The following is a 10,469-nucleotide window of genomic DNA, read 5'->3' as shown; positions in this document are numbered from 1 at the left end:
TATTGTATATAATCATGTTATATATATATATACTATATTATATATAGTATATAATATATATTATATTACTCTGTGTGTGTGTGTGTGTGTGTATCTGTAAACTACTATTTACTACTACTAGCATACTATTGCCCCCCCCCCCCATTTGGAATCTATTAAAATGGGCCTGTTAATCTCCTGGACAGGAGTATGTTCTCAAGGTAAAGCTTCTCCTACAGACTTTATTACAAAGCCTGCCTGAGATACGATGGGCACAGTGGTCTCTTTGACATTGTCTATCCTTGAGAAGGTGTTATCCTCTACTCTGCATTAAATGAAATAAACTATTTTCTACCAAAAGGACAACAACAAAAAAATGAGCCAGCTGAAGCTGCTTTAGGCTCTGCCCCACCCTGACCTGGCTGCTAGGACTTTTCTGAGCCCTGTGTGCCTGGTATTTTTTCATTAGCTTCCCTTTTCTCTAAGGTAACATGACTGTTTGGCTTAGCTTCTGTGTTCTAAGTCAAAGGAGCTATCATTAGAAAAAGGCTGCAGATCATTCTGGCCTTCAGTGCATCTTACGGGGTGCTTTACAATGTTCCCAAACACCAATATATCTAACTAGCTGCTGGATTTATCCATAAGGGTCTGCACCATCAAAAGAGAGCTGACATAGGAAAACAACTGTTTTTAACTGAATGTAAGGAAGATCTGAATGCTGCCCTCCCAGACATGGTTTCCAATACCATTCTTGCCCATCGCAAGCAGTATTCCACAGCACTGTCCAACCTCAGTAAAACATTGTTCCTTTTAAGGTGGTCTACTAGGTTGTCACAGGAAATTCTCTGTTCTTTTCATAATAAATGGTCATAATAAATGGCCACTCAACAGCCTATCACCCTGAGCTTTACTGGCTTGGAGTGTGTTTCCTTTCAGCTTCTCTCCAATGCTGCTGGAAAAATCCAAACCCACAGCACAAAAAGTTACACCTAAAAAACCAAGTATCGTTAAATGATCTGGTAGTTGAATACACGCTTTACATTAATGTAAATAATCACAAAATGAGTATTTTGGTCTTCTAAGTTAATGCATTGTTAAAACTTGGCTCAGATCTATCCTCTGATCTTGTTTGTGAGTTCCACTGAGCAGAACTCTTCTATGAGTCAGAGTCTTGTGAGAGTCTCCTAACTGCAAGATCCAAGTGGAACAATGGAGACTGAACACTATTGGGTTCACGACTTAGGCAAACATGAAATATACAGAAGTCATCAAGACTGAAGTTATGTATTTCTACAAGATTAAATTAGCCACAGAGGAGGACGGAGTTCAGCTACATGATCTCATTTGCAATGCTTTCGAGTCTACTCTGATTTGAGGGTCAGGGAGTTTTCCACGTCCCCAAGTGCATGTCCTGGCAACACGGACACCTGAGCATAGTCTAACAGACAGGAGCCAGCACGACTCCACATGCTCCACCTTGTTCACTGTTCCCTCCGTTGAGCAGAAGCTCATCGTTCTGCCGCTTCAATTCTGTTATGTACTTAAAGGCTTGGTCCAGGATCATGTTCTTGCTCTACAAAACAAAAAATTGACCATTTAAACATTTCATCAAAAGGTAAAACCTGTAAGAAGACATGTAAAACTTTGGATTTATCACATGTGATATGTAACTTTTTAAAATTCAAATTAGGTACAAAGTTCAAAAGTTTCTACTGTTCATTTTAGATTTATTACACATCTCTTGACCATTTACTATGTAGTAAAGTAGGCAAACCATCTAACCTCAAACTACACACACACACACAGACACACACACACTCACACACATACACACACACTCACACACACACACACACACACACACACACACACACACACGAATCAGGTGATAAGCTAGGAAGAAAGCTCAGTTGGTCAAGTGCTTGCTGAATAAGCATGAAGATCTGACTTCAGTTCACTGAAGATAAGTTTAAAAGCCAGGCATGGTGGCATGCTCTTGTAATCCCAGTTCTGAGAAGCTGGAGACAGCCAGCCTTATCCAGCAGGCGAGCCTCAAGCCAGGGAGAGCTCTGTCTCCAGAAGAAACGTGGAAGGGATAGGTGTGGTTGCCTACATCTTTAATCTTAGCACTTGGGATGTAGACGCAGGCAGCTCTCTGAGTTCAAAGCCAGCCTGTCTACATAGAGTTCTAGGCCAACCAATCTCAAATGTAAAAAAAAAGTAAGGTGGAAGACAGGTATCCCCGGAGGAACACAACAGGAAGTGGACTCTGACCTTCACATGTGCATGCACACACAAGTACACCCACATACACATGTGTGCCTGCAAACACAATACAAATAAAGCCAAAATGCTTGGTTCCTGAAGAATGATACCTAAAGTTGTCCTTTGACCTCCACACACACATACATGCACGCGCGCGCGCGCACGCACACACACACACACACACACACACACACACACACACACACACACACAAAATTAGGTAAAAAGATTTTGTGTGATACACAAGAAGCAATACAAAGGAAAATCAAGGATGAGGAAGGAACTTGATGATGGTAGTATGTGGACTGAAGGTTTGTGTTCCTCAGCCAGATTTATATGCACCACTTCTGATCCATGATGTGTGGTATTTGGAGCTGAAGTCTGAAAGGGCCCTACCCTCATGCATGAGATTAACACCCCCACAGGAAGTAAGAGATGGAGAGATGGCTCAGGAGTTGAGAACACTTACTGCTCTTGCAGATTAGCAGCCTTACATGAAGAGACAGGCTGGAAAGCTGGCTTAGCAGTTAAGGTTTTATTGCTGTAGCAGAGGATCTGGGTTTGTTTGCCAGTACCCACATGGGGGCTCACAACACCTCTAACTCCAGTTCCACTGGCTCCAATAGCCTCTCTGGGCTCTGCAGTGTCCTACACATACACATGAATAATAATAAATTTTTTAAAAAGAGAAGAGTGTGGCAATCATTCTCTCGGTACCACGTGAGTACATAACTAGGACGAGAATATTTTTATTTTTAAAGATTTTATTATTTTTAATTTTGTGTCTTTGTGTGGCTATATGCACATGGAAGCTGGAGGTGTTGGATCCTCCTGGTCGGAGTTCCAGGCACTTGTGAGATCCTGACAGGGCTGCTGGGATCCAAACTCAGGTCCTCTGCAGAGTAGTCCTGCTTTACCTGCTGGGCCATCTCTGCAGCCCAAGGATTGCGATCTTTATTTTGGACTCCTCAGTCTCCACAACTGGGAGGTTAAGTTTTTCGTTAAGTCACTGGATCGGTTCTACTTTGTTACTTGAACTGGAGCCTGTACTAAGACACTCTGTTATACTGTTTTTTCAAAAGGGAGCATTGGGAAGGCCTCTCTATAAGGTGATAGCCAAGAAACCCCTGAAAGGGGCACAGCACATGCTGAGGCTATCTGGAGGAAGAAGAGCCAAGTCACGGGGTCAGAAGGCAAAGGCACTCAGGCAGGGCCGACCTTGTTATGTGTGAAGACAGGAATGGTGGATGAGGCATACTGTAAAGACTGGCAGGAGAAGAGGCCACAGAGGTTTTCAAGACTATGTCAATGTCAGATTTCAGATTATTCTCTACTGATAACCACAACCTCAAAGTATACTAAATAATGGGCTGAGAAAGGGATCTCAGAGGTGACTGAGTATTACTGCCATGCTCTTACAATATTCCATTTCTAAACTTTTTTGAAGGGTAAATTTTACATTAAAGCACTTTTTTATCCTTAAAAATTTTGAAGACTATTTTATATTTCTAATTATGTGTATATGTATGTGTGTTTATGTGGGAGAAAATTCCGTGTACAGTTGCCTACAGAGTTCAGAAGAGGATACTGGAGCCCTTGGAGCTGGAGTCACAGGTGGTTATGAGTCACCTGACATGGGTGCTCGGAACAGAACTTGGGTCTTCTCCAAGAGCAGTATGCCATCTCGTGAGTGCCACAGTCATGACAAACTTTAAGGCTGCAAACACAGTGTGGGGGCTGGAAGATGGTGCAGCAGTGAAGTACTTGCCCGGCATGTACTTCAAGCATGAGGACCTGAGTGCGGATCAGCAGCACGGGGCATGGCAGATCCCCCCTGAAATCTCAGCACTGGGGAGTCAGGGACTGGCAGATCTCTGGAGCTCACTGGCTAGCCACTTCAGCTGAGTCACTGAACTCCAGGTTCAGTGTGAGAGCAAGTCTCAAAAAAATAAGGTGGAAAGCAATCACGGAAGACAGCTAACATTGACCTATGGCTTCTACATGCATGGGCACATACTAACACACAAACACATATACACACAGGGAACAAAAACATGATATGCATATGGCAAAAATATAAAAAATATGAAGGGATAAACACTGAAAAGCAGCATTCCTCTATGCTCTTGCTCTCCAGATCCCATCCCCAAAACAATCATTATGAAGTTCCATGCATATCCTTCCAGAAATAATGCATGCCGACCTATTCTTTCAAAGCTGAGACAGGGCTGCTGGGGTGGTGGTTCAGTGGGTAAGAGAGCTTTCTGAACAAACATGAGGACCTGAGTTTGGATCCCCAGCATCCACGTGTGTGTGTGTGTGTGTGTGTGTGTGTGTGTGTGTGTGTGTGTGTGCTTGCACGCGCGTGAGTGTGCACGTGTAACCCCAGTGCTGAGGGTGGGGAGCAGAGACTACAAGATTGCTGGGGTTTGCTGGTCGCCAGCCTCGGCAACAAGACAAACAGCAAACAAACAAACAACCCTGTGAGCTCTGGTTCAGTGAATAAGGGAGGGCACAATAGAGGATACCCAAGAACCTTCTCTGGTCTGGGCACCTGCATATATGTGCACATCTAGACCTCTACCTCCACTGTCTTCACACACACACACACACACACACACACACACACACACACACACACACACACACACACACCCCTACCTAGACAGAAGGATGCTATGAACATGCAATACATTTTACTAAAGATGTATCCTACAGGCATTTTCATATCACATTTGGGGGGCTAGCTGACTCTAATGGCTGCATTTCTTTTATTTGTCAGGTTATTACTAAGAAACATTTAGGCTATCCACTGACCATTTCTGGTTTCTTTCTTTTGACTAAGCATGTGGCCTTGAATGACTAACTTCCACTCCAATGTACACAGTATTAATATCTCCCATCCTTTATTACTCTCTCATATATCCATCACCGTGACTTAGTACCTTGATTCAATAAGCTTCATTCTGGGTTCCTTCGACTGACTCACTATAGAGACCCAATATGCACACCCAGGAAACTCTTAGAAAAAGGAAACCAGGTGTGGTTCACGTATTATGTATGGCTCCAGTTTCACATCCCAGTACTGCAAAATCAGAAAGAGAAAACTAATACTGTCTTTTCTTAAAACAAGGATCAGAACAACAGTAGGACCTGATAATGCTCAGCCACCTGCCCCTGCTCGGACAGCAGGCGGGTCACAGAACAACTGTGAAGACAACCTGTAAACTGCTCTGCTCTGGGAGCCGGATACTGACCTCTGCTGCACATTCTAGATACATTCTAAGAAATTGAAATGGTTCCAGTTTCCTTTCTTCACGAACTTACAAGAATTGGGAATGCTGTAGAATATTATTTTAAGGTGTGTTACTTTTGTTTATGCTCTGGAACATCTGTTAATGATGCAAAGATGTGTTACCTTTGTTTGATTAAATAAAATACACCTGCGGCCAGGAGACTGCCAGCAACTAGCTGACAGGAAGTGGTAGGGAGGAGCCAGGTGGAGAAGGCTTTTAAGTGGGGGCAAGGAGAAGGACAGGGCTTTTTGGGAGCTGTGAGCAAGGAGAGGTGAGTGACTTGCTATTCAGCCTCTCTGAGGAGCAGAATTCCACCTCAACCTTTGAATCTTGAGTTCTTTAGAGCGACAGAGATTTACATAAGTTCCCTTGGTAGCTTTGAAAGAGTCAGTGCCTGAGGGAACAGAATCCCCTCCGCTGAAGTCTTTGCAGTTGCTGATTAGGACAGCCATGGCTTAAAAGGCAGCAACAGTTTAAAAAAGGACACCAGGGAATGAAAGCCAAGAGTAGGTAGGAAGGTAAGGTTTTACCAGGCAGCTTCCAACATGTACTGAGAGGCCCCTGTACCTCAAAATGTAGTCAAAGAAGAGCAAAGTACAACACAATCAGCCCCGTGTTAAGAAAACAATCCTTTTCCTTTTCTTCAACTTGTGAACCTCCTGCCTCAGGCTCCTGAAAGCAGGGGCAGTCTGTTTTTTTAAAGACAAAAAACCTCAACCAACCAAACAACAACAAAAATCCCACATATTTATTAAAGTTTGACCCACCTAGTAGTCAGTATTTTTTTAAAAAAGTGTTCAAGGGGGCAATGCTGAGGAGCAAGCTGATCCAGCCTTAAAATCCTCCAAGTCTCCACACAGAGAAGCCCCTGCTATCATCCTACCCGAGGAGGGTGAGTACAAGGCTCCACTGAGGGCTCCATGAGAGGGTTACTGAGCAGTGCTGCTCGGCACCTCCCCACACCCATGTCCTGAGCCAACGGAAGACGGCTCTTCCTGCTCTCACCACACAAGGTGAATTTGTTTCCTGTGAAATTGGAACTAGGAAATTTCAACCTCAGGCACAGCTGGAACACAACTAGCCAAGATGAGGACAAAGTAAAATACTGTGTTTCAGCTCTAGATTCTCTAGCCCTGTCCCTGAACCAGCCCAGAACGCTAGCAAGCAGGCTCCCACTCTTCAACCATTCTACCCCCAGGGAAGACTGACAGATGCTTTCCTGAGGAAAACGAAACATTTAGGGCCAAACATAAGCACATTTGACTAGTTTTTTAAAAAAGCTTATGATTCTTTTTATTAATAAATGCTTTCTCCAAGCTCCCCCCGCCCCAATAAGTATCTCTTTTGAAGAGGGGTGTGCAGTTGGAGGGGTGTGGATACCTTAGGGCCAGCCTTCTGGATATTTCCAAGAAGGCCAGTCTCCTAGTGTTAAGAACAAATCTCTAACATCCCCAGGCTGAGACTTAGAACAGCTGAAGTTTAGTCCATTTGAGTGGGTTCGACCTGGTGTTGTGTCTGTCCCTCAAGTCAGACAGGCAGGCCTCCAGAACTTCAGTAGAGGAAGGAAGAGGACCCCCCCCCCCCCCTTGTGCAATCACTTTGTGAGCCTGCTCGGGGCTCCTTTTCTATGCTTGAGCCAGAGACAGGGCAACCAGGCACCGGTAAGCTCCCTGAAGGCTGAATCACCACCTCATCCCACCCTGTGTGATTGGAGGAGTCTGGTTCAGGGTTGTATCTGGAAAGCCAGGCTAGATCCATAATGAAAGAATTGTGAGTGGGCACAGACTTGAGTGTTGGTCACTGGATCAGCACCACACCCCGACAGACAGACCTGTCTACCCGTCTCTTCCACATGGGTGGACTTTTCTCCTGCAGCACTGCCTCCAAACCAGGAAGCCTGAAAACAGGGATAGCACCAGGGCCACGCTCAGAGTGCCCCTTAGGGCAGAAAGGGGCGGGAAGTGTGGCAGGGCACCCAGGCAGAAGTTGAGGTGAGCCTGCCCAGTCCATGCACTTACTCAGACCCAGCTCCACGCTGCTAGAGCATGGGTGGTGCGGAGCCAGACGAAGACTGCTTCCTTCCACTTGGCCAAGGAGGAAACTGAGGCTGGAAAAGCTAGATGAATTCCTAAGCAACTGCACTAGCAAACCAGTTCTGGTCCTATACCCAGCCCTAGTCTGACTTGAGTCTCTCCATGACCCTGTGGGGTCCTTTGACATTCCCCAGGTGAAGCAGTCCAGTGACATTTTAAAGACACCCCCACACATACCCACACACTTGCCACACTGCCCACACTGGGCCTACAAATCTCTCTGGTCATTTCTGCAAGGTGATCCTGGGGCAAGTGTGCAAATTGTGAATAGAGAAATAGCAGCCCAGCCTTGAGCTGCAATCTTGGCGTCCACTGGGATCAGTAAGTCACTGGGCTGGGTGTTGCACTGAACCACACTACTATAGGGTCCTTCAGCCACTCCAGAGCTAAGCACATCTCCTGGTCCCCAAATTAAGGCATAGAAACTTTGATTGACTTTGGATACCTCATTCTCAAGTATGAAACAAAACAATAACAAAAACACCAAAAAAAACCCCCCAAAAACTCATGTCAGCAAACATTTAAATAAAATGCTTAACATTTTTATTTAGACAAAACACCTAAATGAAAAGGAAAAAAGAGAATTAGGGGCTGGGAGACCCAGAAAATTTCCAGGGAAAGCCCATACAACACTTAGGGATGAGAACCCATGAAATAAGCATATGGCATGAGATGTAATACACAGAATAAGAAAACCTTAAAAAGGTAACCACTAGGGATTGAAGAGACCAACTGGTTAAGATTAAAAACAGAGGACAAGAGGTTCTGGAAGTAAAGTCTTAGAGGGTTTAAAAAAAAAGGCAAAACTAGAAGTCATGCAGTAATTTGGCCACCCAGAAAATTGCATCAAGAGTTCACTGAATGTGTGCGAAGAACTAAAAGTGCACAGGACTGAAGAGATGGCTCAGAGGGCAAGAACTCCTGCTGTGTAAGCATGAAGGCCTGAGTCCACCCACATATGAAGCCAGGCATGGCTACCCCTGCAGCTAACCCCAGGGTGTGGGTAGAAACAGGCACACCATGAGAGTTGGGTGGTCCTCTTGAAATTGATTAAGGTGGAGTGAGTTGACCAATCAATGATCCCACATCCACGACTGCATGGGCAGCACAAACTGGACCCAGTAGGTTATTAAAAAACAAAAAACAAAAAGGGCATGCTGTTGGGAGGGGCGGGGAAGGGAGTGGAACTGGGAGGAGCTGGGAAGAAGCTGAGTGTGAGTACGATCAAAATAGACTGTGTGATAAATGAAATTCTCAAAGAATTAATAAAAGCACTACATCTTCAAAAGATGTAGAGTGGGGGGCTGGAGAGATGGCTCCGAGGTTAAGAGCACTGGCTGCTCTTCCAGAGGACCTGGGTTCGATTGTCAACACCCACATGGCAGCTCACAACTGTTTGCACCTCAAGATCTGACACCTTCACACAGACATACATGCAGGCAAAACACAATGTAAAAAACAAAAAAAAGATGGAGCGTGATAAAGGAAGACATCCCATGTCCCCCTCTGGCCTTCACATCAGGAGTAGACAGCACACACAATTTTAAAAGCTAAAAAGTATACAGAAAACTAAGAAATGAAAAACGAAGTATCAAAGCAAACAGTTGAGAACGGCTGTCTATGAAAGCTGTGTTAAGGCTAGGAAGCAGGAAGAACATTGATGTTTATTGTTTTAATACTATTTACTATGGATACATATATGTTACACAGATTACTTAATTAAAAATAGTTTTAAAAGTTACTATAACTGCAAAGGAATACTATATAATCATTAAAGAGAGGTGATCGTATGAGAAAGTAATCTACAACCAAGAAGAGTTCAGTATGTACACTGGATGAAAACGATGAAGCCACTTTCCAAAGCAGAACTGATACTCACTGATAAAGTCATGTGCGGACAGACGTGTAATTTTTTTTTTTTTTTTCGGTTTTTTGAGACAGGGTTTCTCTGTGTAGCTTTGCGCCTTTCCTGGAACTCACTTGGTAGTCCAGGCTGGCCTCGAACTCACAGAGATCCGCCTGGCTCTGCCTCCCGAGTGCTGGGATAAAAGGCGTGCGCCGCCGCCGCCACCACCGCCCAGCCAGACGTGTAATATTTTATTAGCGGTCATAACTTGAAAGTGGGATGTCAATTTCCTTTTGGTTTCTCAAGATTCCATGTTATTTGAATCATTTATTTTGTGTTCAATGTGTTTTATCTTCATTATTTTAAGAAATTAAAAATTACCTTCATTAGGGAAAAGTATCATACATTAAGCTCAGATTTACAAGTACTAATTGGATTTAACAGGCCATGGAGAAACCAGATGTGATGACACATACTTGTAATCCCAAGTAAGGATGCTGAGGCAAGAGAATATTGAGTCCTGGTCTGCACAGCAATACCTTGGCTCAAAAAAGAGGATGGGGCATGTATGGAGAGCATGAAGAATAAGTTAAAAATCCCTAGAAGACCCTAGGTAAGAATTTTCAAAGCATAAGGAATATTAATGATGAGAAAACAAAGCTAGGAAACATAGTAGATTATATGAATCTAATCATGGTGCTACTTTAGCAATTCATTGGAAAAGGAACAACAGTCTAGCAATCACATGGTACATTTGACCATGTGGAAAACTGTACTAGGAGATGATTAGAAACACAAGAAAAATTAAAGTATATAGAAAAATGAAATGAACGAAAAATGAGGCTATCAACTTGAAACCTCCCTCCTCTTGATAAATGACAGAGAACAAAAATAATCATTCTAGAAACCAAAATAATTGAGAGCACTGTCTACTAACAAGCAGAGAAAAGAAATACGGTGGCTATCTACTTATTTCAGGCGTGGGGGTGA

At 43.9% G+C, this 10,469-nt stretch overlaps 1 protein-coding gene across 2 annotated transcripts in view; it reads right to left on the bottom strand.

Annotated features, from left to right (window-relative positions):
- The window catches only part of Usf3 (upstream transcription factor family member 3), a 70,487-nt gene that overhangs the window by 13,762 nt on the left and 46,256 nt on the right, over positions 1-10,469 (bottom strand). For both annotated transcript variants that reach the window (XM_052740755.1, XM_052740756.1), the window contains one exon: positions 1,456-1,552. In XM_052740755.1, coding sequence (XP_052596715.1) covers positions 1,456-1,552 — 97 coding nt within the window. The remainder of the gene's footprint in view (positions 1-1,455; positions 1,553-10,469) is intronic.

This window comes from Peromyscus californicus, unplaced genomic scaffold (genome assembly GCF_007827085.1).
Source record: "Peromyscus californicus insignis strain IS unplaced genomic scaffold, ASM782708v3 Scaffold_16__1_contigs__length_79575227, whole genome shotgun sequence".
Classification (NCBI taxonomy): domain Eukaryota; kingdom Metazoa; phylum Chordata; class Mammalia; order Rodentia; family Cricetidae; genus Peromyscus; species Peromyscus californicus.
The sequence above is the reverse complement of the archived record's forward strand: the minus strand, read 5'-3'. Positions and strand labels throughout refer to the sequence as shown.